This window comes from Globicephala melas, chromosome 1, assembly GCF_963455315.2.
Source record: "Globicephala melas chromosome 1, mGloMel1.2, whole genome shotgun sequence".
NCBI lineage: Eukaryota > Metazoa > Chordata > Mammalia > Artiodactyla > Delphinidae > Globicephala > Globicephala melas.
This window is the reverse complement of record NC_083314.1, coordinates 32,704,292-32,727,046: the sequence shown is the minus strand read 5'-3', so window position 1 is coordinate 32,727,046 and position 22,755 is coordinate 32,704,292. Positions and strand designations below refer to the sequence as shown.

The following is a 22,755-nucleotide window of genomic DNA, read 5'->3' as shown; positions in this document are numbered from 1 at the left end:
AAAAAAAGGAAAAATTGGGATCTTACATTAGTTATTCAGTCTGAAACTTTTAATAGACTTTTACTAAAAGTCATCATTTATGGCCTCCCACTCAATCACAAAAACATACTTCCAGAGTGGAAAGGGACAAGATCAATTGAGATCAATTCTCTCATTTTACCAGTGAGGCAATGATTCCTAACACATGAAAATATTGACTGCTTATTTTTAAATAAGAATTAAGGCCAAAATAACCTCATAGTTAAGAATACAGTATTATGGATCATTCAGTATAATTTTTAAATGACATTTAAGATCACTTAAATTGAGAAACATTCTGTGGGAAAGGGATACTGGTTTGTCACAGTATACTCATGGGGCTTTCATTCCAATTTCCATTCAATCTTTTTCAATTCTGTAAACTTTTTGTCATTTACCCATAAATAATATAAAAGTAGCTAATCTTTGTTTTTACAATAAAAGTTAAAAAGGGCAATTCAAAGACTAAAAGTAATTTCTTCCTAATTGTTTTCTAATGTTTCCTCTCTATATAGACCCAATCTTAAATATAAAGGGCAACTCTATCACACTCAGTAAGTTGAAATTATAACGCTGACCAGTATGAGGAGGCAATTAGGAATTCCTAAATATAAAACAATTTTGTGAACTTTGTTTTTGCCAAGCTGTAAGTATGAATCAGGGTTTTTAAAGAAATAGAAAAATGGTGGTGATGGGGAGAGATACCAGTTTAGTATGCTTTTTCTCTATTTCATTGGTTTCAGAGCAATCAAACCTCCCAGGTTGAGAGAAATTTTTACTTAAAACCAATTACTAGTTCAATCTACCAGCCAGAAATAGCCTAAGGCTTTTCAATGCTGCACTATATTTTTTTAATTAAAAAAGTCTTTTTTTCTTTCAATTGGTATAAACAAAATTTCAAGTGACAGCTACACTGAGTTACTACTATGAAATCTTTAATCTTCACTTTGTCAACATTATATTACCCCTGAGGAATTTTCAGCCCTTTCTGTGTTTTCAGGTTTCCCCAGATTGTGCATAAAGAATAATTAGTATAACTGTATACAACAATTATAGCAATTAGGACACAGTAACATAGCAATAAGTTGCCCATTTTAAATGGAGAAAGGAAAAAGAAATTAAGATATTTCTTTTTCATTGCTTTGAATAACTTCATTCTCAGGATCCCAGCTCAGAACCAATGAAGAATAATCATAGTTAACATTTTTCAAGTTCATTTTCAGAAACATCAGCTGTTCTATATTGTCAAAGTCCAGGCTCATGATCTGCTTTGGATGAAAGTGGCTATTTGCAGTAAAGATACATTCAGACTGCCAACTACATATGGGGCAGCTCAGATACTGAATGGCAACTTGGGTCAAAGCTGGCCATACGCTCACCTTCTTCTGCCAGTAAATCAAAGGGTCATCACCTCCTGAGGTCTCTGAATACTTCTCTTTGAAGTATTCATCCACTACTGCCATAGCAGAAGGAAACATGAAGCTTTTGCCTCCAATGGCAACATTATCTGCAGCTGAACTATCAACAGACCCTGAACTGGAGGTGCCTTCTCTTATAGATGAGGTAAATGAATCAGCTCCTACTATGGCTGAGGAACCAGAAGCTTCTGAAGTTGCAATATGGCAGACCTCTGATGAAGATTCCATATAGTTACAAACTTCTTCTGCAAGGATCTGCTTGTAAGTTTCCAAATGTGCACCTTGAGGGAAAAAGTCTTCCAAACTGTTTTTAAAGCAAGGGTCTAACAAAGCAGCCAAGATACAGGGCTTGGATTTGAGCATGGCACTTAATAGGGTATCAGTTTCAAGTTTCAGAGATAAACTGTCTACCAGATTGAGGGCCTGAGTAATACCTCTAACTTGAAAATCTTCTCTGAGTTTCTGCAGGGAAAGGAGTAGATGATGGATTAGGGGTAGCACCTGATTCAATCCTGTGGTCTTCACACTCACTTTCTGGGTGGCCTCCTCAAATGGTTTAAGAATATCATAAACATACGTCATTAGAGTCCACTGAAGGGAGGTGAGCACAACTCCACTGGCTCTACCAAGACTATGGTGAACTGAGTAACAATGCTCCAAGAGCCATTTTAACATATAAAAGGTAGAAATCCAATGGCCAGCTTCATCCTGCTTCAAATTTTTCCATGGAAGTTGGTGATCATTTTGGAATTCTTGTAGTATCTGACGGGCCTTGACTGAATGACTAAAATGATGACAGGTTTTCCTAGCAGCCACTAACATGTTCTCAATGCTTTTGTGCTCACAGAAAAAGTCTTGAATGACTGTATTTAAACAATGCAGAAAGCATGGCACATGGGTAAAACCACCATCTTTGATTGCATGTACTACATTAGAAGAATTGTCAGAAACGATGAAGCTAGGGATGAGGAAATTAGGAGAAAGCCACAGACCAATCTGGTCACTTAATTCTTGTAAAATGTTGGTTATCAAACAGTCTTTGGCCAAACCTGTTACACAGAGAACTGCCCACTTTCTAAAATTGGGGATCCTGCCATTACTGGAAGAAGGTGTAGTTTGCAAAGAGACCCAGTGTACAGTCACAATGAAATAGTCAGTGGATGGGTCATGGGTCCATATGTCCACAGTCAGGTGAATCTTTTGGCTTTGAACATTCTCCAAAGTTAAGAAAATTTTTTCTCTGACCCAATCATATAATTGAGGCACAGCCTTAGTGAAAAAGTAAGTTTCAGATGGTAACCTATAGTCAGGGGCCACAATCTGCATGAACCTCTGAAAGGCTGGAGTTGAGAAATAGTTGTAAGGATGCATATCTTCCACAATCATTTGAATAATTGCTTGACTTATTTGACTTGAGGTTGAATTTTCACAATATGTTGTTTCTTGTTCCTGTGCATGCATTAGAGTGTCTTGCTCTGCAACAGGAATAGGACTCTCAGATCTTCTATTTTCAACCTCTAATACAGGAGGTTCATCTGAATCAGAGTCACTAAGGTCCTCAGCTGTTACATCCTGGCTGCCTGTAGACTTCTCTCCAGGCAAAGTATCACTCAAGAGATCATTTCTCTCAGTCTCAGCTTCATCTAATCCATTTCCAACTGCACCACTGTCTTTGTTGGCAACTGCCCAATGGATGGGATGTGTGGCCTGCAGGTGTCGTTGAAGTGTCGAAGTTCCTAAGTGAGAACCCGGCCTACCCCGGCTCACACTTCTTTTACATATATTACAGACAGCTCTTGAGATGTGCTGAGGATCAGTATAGAAAAAATTCCAAACTGCAGATGTCTTGGCTCTTGTTCCAGGAATTAAGGCATGCTTGACAATGTTACTTTTGATGAGAAATCTCCCTCTTTCTGCCTTCAGGGCATCAGATACTGATTTATCACGTTTCTTTCCCATTCCATTATTATCCAATGGATCAGTAGGGATATATTCAAAGCTTCCACTGCTTCCCGCGGAAGAGGGAGATAAAGGTACATCCAAAGTAAAATCCTCCTCCCCACTAGTAACTCCAAATTTGTTTGCCCTGGTCCAGTGAGGTGAATGCCTTGCCTGCAGATGTCGCTGAAGAGTAGATGTCCCAAGATGGCTACCTGGTTTACCCCTGCTAACACTTTTTTCACAGAGGTTACAAATAGCCCGCCAGGTGTACTGGGGGTCAACATGAAAGAAGTGCCACACGATGGAGGTCTTGGCTCTAGTACTAGGTAAATAGATCTGTTTTTCTATATTGCTCTCAAAAAGACTTTCTTCATCCTGCTCAGGGGCATTGGAAGCCAACAAAGCAGGGGCATCTGCAACTGGCCTCCCAGATACCAAATCCTTACTAAACTTTTTCGCAAGGATCAGTTTTTTTCGTCGTCTTTTCCCCTTAATTCGCAAACCCTTCTTTCTTTTCTTTTTCGCGGGCAATTTTGCCTCTTTATCCAGTCCTTCTGCCACCATCTTTCCCTCTACCACATCTTCATCTGTATTAGACGTAATAGGAACACATCCCAGAATCCCAGCACCACTAAAAGTGCTACATCTTCTGCCAGGAGAGAGTGAGGAAACTGGTACACTTAAGGTACATACACTCATTCTTTTTATGTCTCTGAAATTCGTACCAGAATCTATTGGTGGGTTTACTCCTCAAACAGATATACAGCTGTTCCTCTCTACTTGCATTACCTTTTCTCCAATTTCTATGGGGAGTCAAATTCCCGTTGGACCAATGACTTCCAAACCAGGTTATTTTTGGAGGAAAAATGACAGCAATGGAGAACATTCCCAAACGCTTTCACAGAGGGCTTTAAGATCCCTTCCAACTTTCTGAGTTCTGAATTCAAACAGTCCAATTTACTCATGTTACAGGAAAAAGAACTGAGGCCTACTTTCCCAGAGTAATAGAGTTGATCAGTAGCAGCTAGAAACCAGGTCTTCCAAATCCCAGGTTCATGTTCTTTCTGCTTCAAGAACTATACCTGCTTGAAATGTCTTCAGTTTTTAAAATATGTATTTTGTATGCTGCCTCATGATAGCAACATCAATTTCCCTTAATTCTGAAGTTAATTATTCTCAGTAAATTTCATTTAAACAAAAACATAGTGCATCATTCAACATTCATCGTTTAGGACTGTGATTTGGCAATAAAACCCAAAATGTCAATTCTGGAAAGCTAAATCAGACTCCACATACTGGTCATTAACAGCAAATTCTAGTTGAGGCCTTTCAACTCTAATTAAAAGTAACACAATTTTTTAAAAATGTGGGTACCTAAAAAAAATGCTTTGGGAGTAAAATTTTTAAATTTTACTCAGAAGCTGAATTTTCAATTTACTGTTCGTATGGAGAGTTAATCCATGCTTGGTTTTCAAACATTTTTAGTCTGGAGAAGCATTACAGCCTGTAAATGAGTAACTCCTAGGTTGGACTCTATATGAGCAGCAAAAACTGAAATATTAGCTTTAAACCACTTCCATGCCTTCTCGGTTGATCCCTCCCCTTCCCCCAATACCTACATACATTTACCCTAAAAAGCATCGCTATCACTAGTTCAGCCTCCTTCTCAAGGTCCAGAACCAAGGCCTGGAAGATGTCAACAATATGGGCCTTCCCCATAGGAATCCGCACCGATTATGGGAGTTTAGGGGGTGTTCTTCATTACGGTTTCATCAGTCCTACAAGGAGAACGGAAGTGTCCCTGTTGCTCTTGACTCCGATGCTGAGGGCGGGGAGTGGGAAGTGTAATTAAGGTAGGGAAGGGGTGTAGGATACCGGAATAAGGTCGGTGGCTTTCTGTGTGTGGAGTTTGAGAAAATCTCCCAAGTAGTGGGACCCTGGAGAGGAATGAGAGTAGGTAAAATCAGCTCCTGGCACTCAATTTGACTTAGGCAGCGGGGGTCCGCTCAACTACGTAAACTGTTGCCCCCAAAGAAAGCAATCTAGTGTCAGTTCTCCTCTGGGAGTAGGGAAACAAGTCGGCTTCCTGGGGCTGCTCCGGGCTCCTACAGTTTCACCAACACCGGATGTGGGGGAGGGGAAGAAGGTTCGTTGGGAAAAGGAGCAGGCGCCGTGGGGGTGGGGTGGGGTGAAGTGGGGTGGGGGTGGGGTGGATGGGAGCGGGAGCCTGGGGCTCCCAGCCCGCCCCGGCGACGGCAGCGGCCGGGAGGTGGGGGAGGGGGTCGTTACCGCGGGGCCGAAGGACCCGCTCTGACTTCCCGGGCTAGGCCGCGACCCAGGGGCGAGGGGAGGCCGTGGCCACTCCCCTCGCCCTCTCCCCCACCTCCCCGGCCCCAAGCCACCCGGGAAGCAAAAAACGGGTCTAGTTACCAGAGAACAGAAACTTTACCGAACCGTCGACACTATCCCCGACTCCCGTTTGCTGCCACGTCTTTCTTCTTTCTTAGCCGCTGCCGCCCGCCGTCCTCTCAGCAGCAACACCAGCAGAAACCCAACACTGCCAGAGTCAAAGATGGCGCCCAGCTACAGGCTCAGCTCTAAGACCCGGCCACTAAAAGTGCCAGCACGACGCAAAGCGCAAAGGTTCTGGGAGATGTAGTTTCCTCTATGAGGCGCGGCTTAAGATGGCTTCCCCGGGTAAGAGAGGGTCACGTGAGAGGAGAGGCGATAAACTGGTGGCGTCCCTTCCTTTCTAAAGCACGCGTTTTAGAAAGTTACGGGTGTTTTGAAACCGTCTTTGATTTAAAAAAAATTTTTTAATCAAATTCACGTAATAAGCGAGGAAATCGCGAGAATTGTCTCTACCAGACAGTGGGCGCTCAGTTTATTCTCACCAGAGTGTTTGCTTAATGAATAAATCGTCCAAATCCTGTGTTAATTTGATTTAGAAATAAACTACTTTTTTCTTGCAATGTTGAAGGATTTGTGCATTTATTTTTATTTGAAGAAGTGAAATGGGTTTGAGGGAAGTTTCTTTTATTTCTTAAAACAAATTTTCGTTTTGGAAAAACAATTCATGCTCATTAAGAAGTTGACAAGGATTGAGACGTGAAAAGGAAAAAGATCACTTGCCTACCCACTTCATTATTGATATTAGCCTGTATTTTCCCACTTGAATGTCTTTCCTTTTTTCCCCCGATTATAAAGTAATGCATGAGTTTTTTTTAAAGGTAATAATAGAGAAATGTAAACGTAGAAAGTTTAAATCTGCGTTAACCTCATTCCTGAGAAATAATCTCTCATTAATTTAACATGTATTCTTGCTAACTTTTTTGTATGCAAATATACTTAAATATATTGCACTGATACAGCAGGAGCCCAAGATACCCCCTGGGTTATAGGCTCAACAGAACTTGGATAAAGGATCCATTTCTGCTACTAAGAAAGGATACACTTGATGGTAAAGCTGATGGGATTCCAGGCCTCTTTTATTTCCTCTTGGGCTTGTTTCCCCACCTGCCAGCCTAGTGAGAGCGTCCCAGCCAATCCAGACGGGTGAGTCTCTTCACACTTGAGCTGCTATCTCCTTTTAAAGTGAGAAGCCACAGCATTAGAATCGTAGCACCAATCCCTGTATAACATAACAATACTCTGTTGCCATGTCAACCAGCCCTACAAGTAGGTTCTTGGTAACCAGTTTCTGTCTATGCCACAACACCTAGGGTTTTTCAGTTTAACAGAAGGCTTTCCAAACAGCTGAAATGTTTTCCAGACTAGGACTTTGAAGCCGCATCCAAGACCTAATACGTAACCAAACTGTAGTTTCGGCCTCTCCCAGGAGTGAAATTTTAATTTCCTGGTCAGCACTAGTGAGGCAATCTGCCTGATAAGATTCCCCCCTACCTTTCTCTAAGAAAGGGTAAATTTCCCCAAAAGAATCCACTTTTAACTTCCTTGTCCCACCTGCTTTCTGCCTGTAAAAACCTTCCATTTTATACAACTCCCTCCTTCTATTTGTTAGATGGGATGCTGCCTGGTTCATGAAACGTTGAATAAAGCCAATTTCATCTTTAAATGTACTCGGCTCAAGATTTGTTCTTTAACAATAGTTATATTTCATCAAATCTAAGGTATCATTGATTATAGCGTGCATCTTATTTTACAGGCCTCTAAGAGAAAAAACTGCCGCTTAAACTCTGACAGGCCATTGATCAGAGATATTAAAATTTGATAGGATGTTCATCTCAGAATGAATGAAATACAGTAATTTCAGGATAAGAACAGGCTAAAACTATGCATATTGCTTTGCAACTTGCTTTTTTTCTTCCACTTTACCATTTGTCTTGAGTATCTTTTAATGGTCATCAGTGCTTAGAGGCCTACCATATTCTTTTTAACAGCTCTCATACCATGGTAAGGCTGTTTTGCAGTAAATTTCACAAGTTCCTTTTTGATGGAAATAATCCTGTTTCCGTCTCCATTAGTCTCTCCCAAGGGGGAAAAGAGAAATAATGGAGTAATAGGGACACTGAAGAATGCAGAAGTTAAAAGCCTCTGGCTATTAAAAAGAGGGAGAACTAGTTAGGAAATCCTCTGAAGTCCAGGTGGGAACCCACATGGGGATCCCCCCACCCCACCCCATATATACAAACAGAATTCTCAGGGGTGGATGTGGGCTTGCCCCTTGTTTGTTAAAAGGGGATAAATTATCTAGGCCAAGGGCACAATGCCAGATTTTCCCTACTAATACCCCACCTTGATTCTAAATGAATTTCAAACAATCTTTAGACCTCTTCAGTAAGTAATTGACAAAACATTTTACCATGTGCAATGTGAGAGCAAAGGTTTTGTAGAGCCCTCTAGAAAAATAATGCAAAATTATTGAGAATTGATTCAAAAGTGAATATTTATTTAGACTAGGAAAGGAAATCACAATAAATTACACATAAAAAAATCTTGTACTATATATATTACAAACTCAAAAAAGTCATACTTTTTTTTAACCAATAAACTATAATCCTCTATAATAGACTTTTCTATATATTTAGCTGCATAGTTTTTGATTGCCTCTTCATATGACAATCTTGTAATATTTCTATAAAAAGAATAAAAAATACATCAGTCTTCCCTCTGGAATTTTTAATAAAAATAGTTTTATCAATGATAGTTTAGAAAAGTCTCTTATTTCACAGCTTATTGGTAAAATTGGTGAAAATTATAGATTTGTTGTCAAATTTAGGGAAACTTCCATCAAGTTTCTTACATATGTAAGCACTAAGACTTCATAGAATATTGAATTATTTAATATATTCTTGACCAGGAGAGAACAATCATTTTTGCTAGATATATTAGTTATCTATTGCTACATAATAAATTATCCCTAAATTTACTGGCTTAAAACAATGAACATTTATCACCTCACAGTTTCTGTGGGTCAGGAATTCAGGAGCAGTTTAGCTGGGTGGTTCTCGCTCAGGTTCTCTCATGAGATGGTAATCAAGTTGTTGGCCATCTCTACAAGTCATCTGAAGGCTTGACTGGGGCTAGAGGATCCATTTCCAAGCTCTCTCATATAGACCTCAGTTTCTTACCATGTGGACCTCTCCACGGGGATGCTCAGGATTTTTCCAAACATTAGTTTCTGGTTACATAAATTTCAAACCTTGTCTCTCCTCCACAATGTACATGCTACTTATATCAAGATATGACCTCTGGCCCTACAACTTTGGGTCATAATGCCAGATGAGTCTACATAGCAGGTAATAGGGGTATTGTTGAAAGCCATTTCTACACCTAAATGTCTGGCAATAACTTAACTCTAAGTGAAAGTGACTGTACACCACATAAATAAAACCCAAAATATTTGTATCCCAACTCAACTTCCTCTTAGCAGGATCCCAAAAATGTCCAACAAGGGGAAGGTATTGGAGAGAGAGTCTGAGTGAAAAGAAACAAGGATCTTAGTCATTGCTATGAAAATATCTTACTTATGGAATTTTATGATAACCACATGAGCATATTGCTAAGGCCTTGCCCAGAGCCTTGAAGGGGGCTTGTGCAAGTAGGGGGCCTGAAGGTTAAACTTCTTTAGCTTCATGTTAAATCCTCCTCTCTTGGTATAGTATGTTGACTGTGGAGCCATATGATCTAGATTCAAATCCTGGCCTGTCCCTCCTCTGAAGCTCTAGCCAACTCTGTGGGCTCCACAAGTTGGCAGTAGCCCTCTTTTTGTACTTCCCACATTAGAGAACAGAATGGGAGGGGAACTACCACATGAGTAGCTAGTCCCTTCTCTGACCCAGTGTCCATCACCACTATCCATCAACCTTCCTCTTTTTCTTCCTGCCTTTGGGTCTCAAATGTCTGACATGAGTAAGGAAATAGGAACCAACAGAGTCTCCTAGCAAGGAGCCTTGCACAGGAGTCACAAATACCTGTTAACTGCAATGGATAAATTAAAAACTTCTTGCTCTAGCTGCAAGACCAGAGCTGGTATCACTGAAATCAACCTTCCTAGGACTGCCTTCCCCTCTTCACTCCCAGTGCTTTTCTTATTTCCTTATATAGAATTTTTTCCTTGGTATTTAATTTTGGAGTGGGGTAACTGTAGTTCTGTTGGGTGATGGGTTAGTTAAGAAAAAGCAGATTAGGTTCTCATTCCCGTTTATCTTATACTAAGTATTCTTCTATGTTTAGGTTGCTGTGCTAGGCATTGTGAGGAATCCCAAATAGGCATAATATGTGGAATTGCCCATGTGGAACTTTTCCAGAAGACATGATAAACGTAAAGATAAGTAACTGCCATGTACTGTACATCAAGTGTCCAGCTACAGTTTAGACCTGGGATTACAAACTCAAATGCTTACGTGAGCCAGGCTCGTGTGTATATGAGAATGATGAGCCAGGTGTAAGAAGAAAACTCGAGGGACTTCCCTGGTGGTCCAGTGGTTAAGAATCCACCTTCCAATGCAAGGGACGTGGGTTCGACCCCTGGTCAGGGACCTAAGATCCGACATGCCGCGGGGCAACTAAGCCCACGTGCTATAACTACTGAGCTCATGAACTCTGGAGCCTGTGTGCCACAACTAGAGAAGCACGTGCACCGCAATGAAGAGCCCGTGCACTGTAATGAAAAGATCCCGCATGCAGCAATGAAGATCCTGCATGCCGCAAATAAGACCTGACGCAGCCAAGTAAGTAAATAAATAAATAAATAATTTTAAAATTATTAAAAAAAAAAGAATAAAACTTGAGAATGCATGCCCTAGCTAAAGGTCCCACTGTTACATTCAACTCCAGCCTAGACTTGCCAGGTGGGAATGCCTGATTTTTCAATGGAAGCCAGGAACTCAGATTTTTATGTGAAAATTTATGATTGAGCTGATTCAAATGAAACAAACAAAAAAATCACTTCATGGCCTGGCCTGCAACTCTACTTTAGTTCTAGAAAGGAAGAGGTGGTCATTGAAAAGTGCAGTGTTCCAGGAAATACTTCCTGGAGGGAGTGAGACCTAAGCTGACCTTAAAGTATGACAGAGTGAGAGGTAAGTGAAGACTATGTTAGGGAGATCCCTGAAGGAGCTAGGAGAGAAATTCAGCTGGGGAAGAGTCTACAGACTATAGGAAGAGAGAACATTGTAAAAGTAGGTTGGAGAAAGATTATGGAGGCCCTTGAATGTTGGAAAGGCATTTGAATAATATTCCTTGGACATTAGGAATTCCTTGAAGACTTTGGAACAGGGACAGAAAGGTAGAGGATGTGACATTTGCAAACTTGTGTTTCATAAAGTCTAAACTAGTGGTGATGTTCAGCAGGAGTGATGACAGTAAAGAGTCAACGGGAGAATCGAGGAGTGGTCCCTTATTGATCCTACCCATGACCCCCTCTCGTCTCTTGTATTATTTTTTTTTAAGGTAAGACATAGCTTTTATTGTCATTGTTTTCTTTTCAAATATTTATTTATTTATTTTGGCTGTGTGGGTCTTAGTGGATTCCTTAGTTGCAGCATGCAGACTCTTGTTGCGGCATGTGTGCGGGATCTAGTTCCCCAACCGGGATCAAACCCAGGCCCGTGGAGCGTGGAGCGTGGAGCGTGGAGTCTTACCCACTGGACCACCAGGGAAGTCCCCATTGTCACTGTTTTCTAAAAAATGGCACTACACTGTACGTACCATTCTGAGACTTGTTCTTCTCACTTAAAACTATCTGGAGTTCTTTCTAAGCTGGCACGTGTGTGTCACCTCAACCCTGGTTCAGCTGCAAAGAGCTCTGCACGAAGAGTTTTGAGTCTCCCACTTGCAGAGTAGGGTACACTCAGAGCCATGCAGCAGCTTCTCTACTGACAACTCCACTAAGAGTGATCTTGACCCATTTGAGTCTTTGCTTTTAGGGTATGAGGGGGACACTATGAGCACTTAAGAGGGTTCTTGTATTTAAAAAAATTTTTCTTTTATTGAAGTATAGTTGATTTACAACTATGTTAGTTTCTGGTGTACAGCAAAGTGATTCAGTTATACATATATATACATATGCTTTTTCATATTCTTTTCCATTATGGTTTATTATAGCATATTGAATATAGTTCCCTGTGCTATACACTAGGACCTTGTTATTTTTATACATAGTAGTGTGTATCTGCTAATCCCAAACTCCTAATTTATCCCTCCTCCTGCCTTTCCCCTTTGGTAGCTGTAAGTTTGTTTTCTATGTCTGTGAGTCTGTTTCTGTTTCATAAGTAAGTTCATTTGTGTCATATTTTAGATTCCACATATAAGTGATATCATACGGTATTTGTTTTTCTCTTTCTGACTTACTTCACTCAGTACGATAATCTCTAGTTCCATCCATATTGTTGCAAATGGCATTATTTCATTCTTTTTTATGGTTGGGTAGTATTTCCATTGTATATATGTACACTACATCTTTTTTATCCATCCATCTGTCAATGAACATTTTGTTTGCTTCCATGTTTTGGCTATTGTAAATAGTGCTGCTATAAACATTGGGGTCCATATATCTTTTCAAATTATAGTTTTCTCCAGATATATGCCCAGGAGTGGGATTGCTGGATGATATGGCAACTCTGTATTTAGTTTTTTAAGGAAGCTCCATACTGTTTTCCATAGTGGCTGCAACATAATTCCCACCAACAGTGTAGAAGAATTCCCTTTTCTCCACACCCTCTCCAGCATTTGTATTTGTGGACTTTTTAATGATGGCCATTCTGACCAGTGTGAGGTGGTACTCACTGCAGTTTTGATTTGCATTTCTCCAGTAATTAGAGATGTTGAGCATCTTCCAATGTGCCTGTTGTTCATCTGTATGTCTTCTTTGGAGAAATGTCTGTTTAGGTCTTCTGCCCATTTTTCGATTGAGTTGTTTGTTTTTTTGTTATTGAGTTGTATGAGCTGTTTGTATATTTGGGAAATAAAGCCCTTGTCGGTTGCATCATTTGCAAGTATTTTCTCCCAGTCCATAGGTTGTCTTTTCGTTTTGTTTATGGTTTCCCTTGCTGTGCAAAAGCTTGTAAGTTTGATTAGGTACCATTTGTTTATTTTTGCTTTTATTTATGTTGCTTTGGGAGATTCGCCTATGAAAACTTTGGTATGATTTATGTCAGAGAATGTTTTGCCTATGTTCTCTTCTAGGAGTTTTATGGTACCATGTCTTATATTTAAATCTTTAAGCCATTTGGGTTTATTTTTGTGTGTGGTATGAGGGGTGCTCTTACTTCATTGATTTGCATGCGGCTGTCCAACTTTCCCAACGCCACTTGCTGAAGAGACTGTCTTTGCTCCACTGTATATTCTTGCCTCCTTTGTTAAAGATTAATTGAATGTGGGTATGTGGGTTTCTTTCTGGGCTCTCTTTCTGTTCCATTGATCCAGTATCTATTTTTGTGCCAGTACCATGCTGTTTTGATGACTTCTTTGTCTGAAGTCTGGGAGGGGTATGCCTCCAGCTTCTTTCTTCTTCTTCAGGATTGCTATGGCAATTCTGGGTCTTTCATGGTTTCATATAAATTTTAGGATTATTTGTTTTAGTTCTGTGAAAAATGTCATGGGTAATTTGATAGGGATCACATTCAATCTGTAGATTGCTTTGGGTAGTATGGCCATTTTAACAATATGAATTCTCCCAATCCAAGTTATCTCTTGTATTTTAACTTGTTCCTCTCTAAGTTGTTCCCCAAAGGCTAGTAACATATATGACTTCCCATTCTATTTTTTAAAAAGGCTGGGGTATGGGTGTAGGCGAACATTATGCTCAATTCCTTGTTTCCCTGTGGCACACCTACTTTCTCATTTTTTTAAAATAAATTTATTTATTTTATTTATATTTATTTGGGGCTGCATTGGGTCTTTGTTGTTGTGCGCAGGCTTTCTCTAGTTGCGGCGACTGGGAACTACTCTTCGTTGCGCACGTGGGCTTCTCATTGTTGTGGCTTCTCTTGTTGCAGAGCACGAGTTCTAGGCACACAGGCTTCTGTAGTTGTGGCACATGGGCTCAGAAGTTGTGGCTCACAGGCTCTAGAGAGCAGGCTCAGTAGTTGTGGCACACGGGCTTAGTTGCATCCGTGGCATGTGGGATCTTCCTGGACCAGGGCTCGAACCCGTGTCCTCTGCATTGGCAGGTGGATTCTTAACTACTGCGCCACCAGGGAAGCCCCTACTTTCTCATTTTATCTTCATTGCCAAATTCCTTGGCTCTTTCTTCACCTCTCATACACGCTTCTATATATTTCATTTGGATTTATATCTGTGTGGCTTCTCTGAAATTACTGTAGTAGGGTCATTAGTTTTAAATTGAATGGATCCTTTTCTGTGCTTATTTTTCTTATTAATCAGCATTTATTGATAGTTTATTATGTGCCAGATATTGTGCTAATAGCTTTATATACATTATCTAATTTAATCCGGACAATAACTCTATTAGATAAGTAATATTATTAATCTCTTTTTGCAAATGCTTATAAAGTTCTGGTGATGTGTCCAAGGTGTCATTGTCAGTAAGTGGCAAAACTAGGATTTACACCCAGGTCTGTCCAACTCCAAATCATTATGCAATCATTTGGCCTCACTCACCATTTTCTTTCTTTAAACTCCTCCTCCCATGGTTTAAAGGACAAAATTCTGTCTCAGTTTCCTTCCAGATTCTCTGGCTGCCTGTTCTCTAGTTCCTTTGTAGGTTTCCCCTCCTCTATCATCTCTCACTTAGCTGTGATTCAGTCCTCAGCCCTCATCTTTTCTCACTCTGCATTCTCTCCGTGGGTTATTTCATCCACTTCCTTGGTTTCGACTATGAATTAATTATATGTGGTGACTCTCAGATCTGAATCTCCGACCCAGATCTCTCTCCAACTGGCTTTAGGAATCTTTGATCAGATGTTTCAGAGGCACTTTAAATTCCAAACAAAAACTGAAATCATCATCTTGTCCCCAACATCTATATTTCCTCCTGAAGTCTTTGTCTTAGTGGATGGTGCCACTCACCATCCACCCAGTTACTGAGGTCAGAAATCTGGGAATGGGGACTTCCCTGGTGGTCCGGTGGCTAAGGCTCTGCGCTCCCAATGCAGGGGGGCCGGGTTCGACCCCTGGTCAGGGGACTAGGTCCCACATGCCTCAAGTAAGTGTTCACGTGCCACAACTAAAAAAAAAAGATCCCACATGCGGCAACGAAGATCCCACGTGCCACAACTAAGACCCAGTGCAGCTAGATAAATAAATATTAAAAAAAAAAAATCTGGGAATCAATGAGGACTTCTCTCTTTTCTCACCTTCCATATCCAAATACTTAGGAAATCCTATTGACTTTACCTCCTAAATATCTCTCGAATATTCCTTTTTCTTTTCCCTTCCCATTTCTTCTGCTTAGTTTAGGCCTTTATCACTTGTTGCTCATTTTCCAGATTGCTGCCACAGCCAGCCTCCTCATTGCTTTTGCTGCCTGTCCATCTTGCCCTCTCCTTAGTCTCCCTTCCAAACAGAATTTCTCCCTACCACAGAATTTCTCTTTCTAAAATGCAAGTATAATGTAAACAACACACACACACACACACACACCACACACACTTATGCACAGAAAAGTTTGTGGAAGAATCTATAAATGGTGGTTAATTGAAGAGAGAGGAGCTGGATGTCTGAGGTGGAATGGAGACTTTTATTATATTTTTTTGTACTGATTCAAATATTATTTTACTATATATGTGTTACTTTTATTATATAAAAACTAGTTTTTAAAAATGACTTCTCTATACTTTGACTGAGAAATTCTACATCTAAAAGTTTATCCTATTCTTGTACATACACATGAACAAAAGTGACATATGTACATGGATATGATATAACCTAAATGCCAATAAATACTATAATGGCTAAGTACAAAAATAGTACAGACATACAATGAATTTCTATGCTGTCATGAAGAATGATGTGCTTTGTACTATGTACCTCTGTGTATTAATGTGCATGAACATGCAAAAGAGCATATTCTATGATATACCACTTGTATATCACAGAACATCTCTGAAAGATTTTTTAATATACTTAAACAGTAGTTGCTTCTAGGGAGGGACAAGGGGACGGGATATCTCCTATGTAGCATGGGAGGAAGCTTACTTTCACTGGCTTATAGTGTTTGAATTTTATACCATGTTTATGTAGTAATCTATGCAAAATTTTTTAAATGCATATAATTTTAATAGGTAATATAATCCATTTCATGAAAAGAGGCACAATTCACTTGGATTGTCCTATACTGACTGGAAGCTATCTTGCTTCTCCAAGCTTCTTTATCACTCATTCTTTGCAGATACACAGTTTTATGCAAAATGAAGGAACGTTATACTAGTAATGGTTTTAGTTTTGTATTCCCTGATAGTCTGGCTAAATATGGTTTTCTACATTGGTATACATGGTGTTACTGAAGGTCACTGAAGGTCACTCCTCTTACCCTCTCTTCCATGTTCACAAACACGTGATCTCTCTGTATTGTACTGATAAGCTCTTCAAAACACATAACATGCCCCTTAATTAGGACTTATTTATGAATCAGAACAATTCCAAACCTGTATGTTAAATTTAAACATTACTCCCCTATTGAAAATCCTTCCAATCCTGTTCATTGCCTTTAGGATCAATTCTAAGCTTCTATTAATATCTATTATTATTAAAAATCTTACTCCTGCCTACCTATTCATCCCGAAAACTTGCTAGTCCACTCTCCTCCAGTTCTTTGCTTTGTCTTGTTGAATAACCTGCAGTAACCTGAATGTGTCCTACTTCTCAAGCCCCCATACTTTTACACATGTAGTTTATTCTGCCCCCAAACTCCTTTTTTCCACCCTCAGTCAACCTACTGACTGGTTACCCCTAAGTTCCAGCAGCCTGTGCTTGGTCACATGGTTTAGGAATCGGCTTATTGCTCATTTGTTTCTTTCCACACACTGTAAACTCATTGAGAACAGAAACATCTTGCTCATCTTCATAGCCCCAGTGCCTCAAGGCATTCAATATGTGTTTGAATGAATTTTGGGGAGTAACTGCTAAGATTGCATACATAGGGGAATAGGGTTTAACAGCCAGGGAGAGGAATTTGGATAATTACAAATAAGGAACCACTGTTCTTGTGCAAGGGAATGACGTGACAAAATGTACTGGGAGAGAGAGAGGCTGGGGGGGAGAGATTAGATAGTCAGATGTTGGGAGTAAGTTGGGTATAAAGAAATGAGGACTAATATTAGGGCTGTGGCCCTGGGATGGGTAGGGAAAGCCTAAGGGGAAACTGGTTTGGGGAGAAGGAGAGTTTATAGGCAGAAACAGGCAATAATAGTAATAGCTACCATTTATTGAACATCTGTACCATGTACATGCTAAGTGTTTTACAGGCCTGGGTGGACCTTGAGCTTTTGCTGAGAGTTTAACAATGCCCCTCCCCCAGTGCATCTATTTGCTTTTGGGGTTTGATTGTTGTGGTTGGTGGATTCTGGTGGAATCCCTTGTATCTTTCTGCAGCCATGAATTTGTTTAGAAACTAATCCATCCCACAAAACAGAGGGAACAGGAACTCTGACCCCACTGAGATTTAAGGTTACAAAAACATGACTGATGGGACTTCCCTTGTGGCACAGTGGTTAAGAACCTGCCTGCCGATGCAGGTGACACAGGTTCTATCCCTGGTTCGGGAAGATCCCACGTGCCACGGAGAAACTATGCCCATGCACCACAACTACTGAGCCTGTGCTCTAGAGCCCACGAGCCATAACTACTGAGCCCATGTGCTGCAGCTACTGAAGCCCGCATGCATAGAGCCTGTGCTCCACAACAAGTGAAGCCACTGCAATAAGAAGCCTGTGCACTGCAACGAAGAGTAGCTCTCGCTCGCCACAACTAGAGAAAGCCCAGGCGCAACAACGAAGACCCAAAGCAGCCAAAAAATAAATAAATAAAATTAAAATAAATAAATAAACTTAAACAAACAAAAACAGCATGACTGATGAATGGGGAAGGCCCAGGCAAAGCAAGTTTTCAGGAAAGGACAATCAGATTCCTAACAGGAAAATCCCTACAGGGTAAAATGGACTTGGGCCAGTGACGCAAATTCAATTCAAAGGTCTAAAGGGGAGTCCCTTTGACAGTGTACTGAGTGGTGGTGACTCCGGAGGAGTGTATGCATGTGAATTGAATGAGCTTACCACTTGCAGAGCCAGGCAGTTTTGCCTTGGGTTTAGTCGAAATGGAGTATGTTTCCTCCCATTTCACTAAAGTTGTGCTGTCTGTGGAAACCTAGAGAGGTCTAAACTAAGGTCTTTAGGAGTCAGTAGACTAGGGTTTTATTCCTTCAGGATTTCTGGGGTGTAAGCCAAGAAACTGATACCAGTGCTGTTGATGGATTTCTAACTCTACTGAGTGGTGGATCTGTGGTTCCATTATAGCAGTGGCAGCAGGTGCCTGGCTGTCCACGCTGGGGCAGAGGCCAGAGGGCATGAATGACTTGGTCAGACTGGTGTCTCTGAGGGGCGGTCAGGGACCAGAAATTGGGCCCAGCTCAAAGTGTATTTTAGTCTCCTTTTCACCAATGGGCTGAAGTAACAAGCAGTAATCAGGCCTATCTATGGACATATAGGCGTCATGGGGATCCTCAAAAGCAGAGGCAGAAAGTAACCCCTGGAAAAGGCTGTAGCTTCTTATTTGTCAAACAGGTAGAGACTCAGCAACACCTGGAGTGTTGTTAGGAATACAATTCTCAGACCTACTGAATCAGAAAAACTGTATTTTAACAAGCCCTCCAAGTGATTCAAATAAATATTAAAGTTTGAGAATTACTGATAGAACATCACTGCAAAAGTAAAATCATTTAGACTGAGAAAGACAAACACTGTGTTAACTGAAAAAAAAAGTGCACAACCTAAAAGTTGAGAATTATGTTTTATTTGGCAGACTTACTGAGGACTTAAACCTGGGATACAGCCTCTCAGATAGCTCTGAGGGACTGTTCCAAGGAGAAAAGAGAGGAGCCAGTATATATAGGAGTTTTTGCTGTAAAAAAAACCCCCATGTATTCAAACATCAAAAGATTACTGCCATCTCAAGTAATGATTTTAGTACCTTTCTATGTATGGGAAGATGCAAGAGTCTGGGCTCATTGAAATTATTCTTTTGATATGCATTTTAACTATCTAGGGCCAGTATCCTGTTTTTCTCCATCCTGAATTCCCCTCAGGTTGCACCATCAGGGGCTGCTGCAGTAGCTAGCTGACGGTTTTATGGCTGCAACATCCTTTGTTTACTGAAATGGCAGGCGACATTCTTTTTCCACGGTGTGTGATATCACTTATATGTGGAATCAAAAAAATAAAAGAAACTAGTGATTATAACAAAAAAGAGACTCACAGATGTAGAGAACAAACCAGTGGGGAGAGGGAAAGGGGGAGGAGCAAGATAGGGGAAGGGGACTAAGAGGTACAAACTACTATGTATAAAATAAATAAGCTACAAGGATAAATAGTACAACACAGGGAATATAGCCAAACTTTATAATAACTATAAATGGAATATAACCTTTAAAAATTGTGAATCACTATGTTGTACACCTGAAACTTATATAATATTGGACATCAACTATACCTCAGTTAAAAAGTAAAATCATTTGAACTCAGGCTAACGACAACTTAGATATAGACTCTCTATAATCTATAATCCTCAGAACAACCCATTTTACTGACAGAGAAACTGAAGTCACTATGAGCTCTATGTTGGCAAATCCAAAGAACATCTCCATGCCCCTTCTCACTCAACCTCTCAGCATCGTTGGCCATGGACGACCACTACTTCTCGGGAACACTCTCTTCACATGGCTTCTATGACAACACACTCTCATAGTCTTCCTCCTATAGCATCAGGCAATCAGTCTCTTTTCCTGGCTCTTTTCTCCAACTTTCAAATGATGGAGCTCCAAAACTGGGACTTGCATCTCCTTCTTTCCTTTATCCTGATTCTCTCCCTAGGGGACCACTTCCCCTTCCATGGCTTTAAATACTGTCTACGGGCTTGTGACTCCCTAAACTCCAAACTTTCATCTAATTAGCTACTTCACATCTCTACTCGGCTCTCTAAAATATATCAAACATAATATATTCAAAGCAGAGCTCTTAATTCCCCACTCTGAAACTTGTTTCTCCTCAGTCTTCCCCACCCCAGCAAATGACATACCATCTACTCATCATCTATTTGCTTAGGTCCCAAACCCAGGAGTCATCCCTGATATCCTCTAAGACTAGTATAACTGTTGAGAATATAGACTCTGCCAAAGGCAAAGGTTTCCTGAAGAACTTTGCATCGAAGGTGGAGCCTTTTCCCACAATTAAGAGATCAAGGAATTTTGGTAAAAAGAATGGTAAAAAATTTGCCCCAAATGTTGGCTGTCAACTTTCATACTAGATCAAGCAGATTTTTCGACTGTGAGGTAGCCCAGGGCCATCCAAGGCCCCATAAATTGGCATCCAGATAAGTCTTTGCCTACGAAACAAGATAATACTTGTGAAAGTGCCTACTACAGTGCTTCAGGAAGTGTGATGGTGAAGAGGGCTTGGGACTGCTCAGACATACCCCAAGACTACAGGACAGATCTACCAGCAGTTGGTTTTCTAAGCCCTCAGACCCATCCATGTATTGCCAAAGTGTCATGTGGGACAGTGAGCATCAGATGACTTATTCAGTGTTGATGGGGTCTCTGCTGATTGAATTTGATGGACTGACTGATACATGAAGAGTCTTCTCTTCCCCCATCATCCAGACCTGAACACAGGCTAACTGTGCAAAGGCATAAAACAGGCTCTCTTCCTTACATGGGCTTCTGGGAGTTGATTAAGGGTTAATTAATTAATTATTTTTGTTTGTTTTAAGAACTGCTTGGTATCCCTGGGCACACAGACAGTACAACACAGTAGGGCTTAAGATATATAAAAAAGAGCCAAACAAAAAATTTTAATTCTCTAATTAATTAAGAGGCTAAGCCTGTTGAGAATAGCATTAAAAAAAATCAACACTGGCTCAAACCCTAGTGAGGTGGCCAGCTGAATGTGTTTATGCTGACCTTTGGCTAACAGAGTGGCTGTAACTAACTGAAGATGAACTATAGCTTGTCAGCTCAGTGGTTCTCAACCTTTCTATGTAACATCTCAACCATCACATTTCAACGAATATTATCAAACCTGCTTTAATACTGGGAGAAACTGTATCTGACAGAAGATACAAGAGACTCCAGAATGAACTCTGTATAAGGCTGAATAAGCCAGAACATTTTTCTTTTTAATCAAATAACTCAAACATAAAAAATAATAAAGGTGAAGCTTCTGGTTCTTTCCAAGATGGAATAAGACCACTACATCCTCCGTCTCCTATGGATTCAGCTAATAACTCTGGACACAACATGAAAAGCAACTACATGAGGATCTGGAAAGTAAAAAAAAGAAGATAAATTGTCAAGAAAAGTCAAAACTTAAGAGAAATGAGCCATACAGATGTGAATTTTTTGTTTTTTAAAAAAATTTCCTCCTTTTTCTCATAGCTTTGACCGGAGGGCAGGTACCAGTTATAACACTGTGTGGCGGTGGCAGAAGAGGCTAAACTTGTAGTAGAAACCCCATCTTTCTAAAAAGAAGAAACAGGAAAAGAGGATTGAAGACAGTATGTGTATGTGATCCTCATTTTTTTCCTCTCTTACCTTTTCTTTGAAATGGGGCCCTAGTTGTGGAAATGGGGCACAAAGCTGTACTTTGATGGTAATGTAGGCAATTAAAATTTCAGTTAAAATTCTATCTGGCCAGAGGAACTGGAAAAGGTGGCCCTGAGGGCCTGAGAGTGTGAGAGGACTCATGAGGAGGAGAGAACTGGAGAAGGGATCACTTAATTCTGTGTATGAACCTATACATGTCATGGGCTGATGTTGAACTGTGCTTGCGTGGGACAGACTGAAATCAGTACAGCAAAGGCTTTGAGAACTGAACTGAGATTGAAACTACTGCCCACAGAAGATGAAGCAGAACTAGCAATCTGACCCTAACTAGGTTGATTGTCTGCTATAATGAAAAAAAAAAATCAACATTCTTAAGAGGACTTTAACTGGACCCAGACCTTATACAGCATAATATTAAAAATGCCTAGCATATAATCTAAAATTACTTTACATAAAAATAAAAGGTAAGTGTGATCAGTTCTCAAGGGACAATTAACAAATGTCAACCACAAGATGACCCAGATGTTGGAATTATCACACAGACTTTAAAGCAGCTATGGTAACTATGCTTCATGAGCTAAAGGTAAACATACCTGAAGTGAATAGAAAGATAGAAGTTCTTGGAAGAGAAATTAAAACTGTAAAAAAGAACCAAATAGAAAACTTTTTAAATTGAAAAAATACAGCACATGAAATTTAAAAATTCATTTGATGGGCTAACAGCAGAATGGAGATTATAAAAGAGAGAATTAATGAACCTGAAAATAGATCAATAGAATGTATTCAATCTGAAGAACAAAGAGAAAAACAGGATGAAAAATGAACAGTATCTCAGGTTTCTGTGGAATAAAAAAATTTTTTTAAATTTTAACATTTATGACATTGGAGTTCCAAAGAAGAGGAAAGACAGATTGATGCAGAAATATGTTAGAAGAAATAATAGGTTAAAACTTCCCAAATTTAATGAAATATATAAATTTGCAGACTCAAGAAGCTTGGTGAACTCCAAACAGGAAAAACTAAAACAACAACAACAAAAAAAACAAAACCCAAAAACCCCCAACCGCACACATGAAGACACATCATAATTAAACTGCTAAAAAAATATATAAAGAAAATTCTTGAAAGCAGCTAGAGAAA

The 22,755-nt window shown here is 40.0% G+C and overlaps 2 protein-coding genes across 6 annotated transcripts in view; both read right to left on the bottom strand.

Moving 5' to 3' along the window:
- Positions 1-5,000, bottom strand: ZBED6 (zinc finger BED-type containing 6). Its single transcript, XM_030872710.2, has one exon. It carries the CDS (start codon positions 4,074-4,076, stop codon positions 1,137-1,139), a length of 2,940 nt encoding a protein of 979 aa, XP_030728570.1. The 5' UTR covers positions 4,077-5,000; the 3' UTR covers positions 1-1,136.
- Positions 1-5,939, bottom strand: part of ZC3H11A (zinc finger CCCH-type containing 11A) — a 38,972-nt gene extending 33,033 nt beyond the window's left edge. For 2 of the 5 annotated variants that reach the window (XM_070043526.1, XM_070043527.1), the window contains exon 1: positions 5,808-5,939. The gene's annotated coding sequence lies outside the window, so the exon portion shown is untranslated. The remainder of the gene's footprint in view (positions 1-5,807) is intronic. The other 3 variants (XM_070043528.1, XM_070043529.1, XM_070043530.1) reach the window with 2 other exon arrangements.
- Between the last annotated feature and the right edge of the window lie 16,816 nt (positions 5,940-22,755).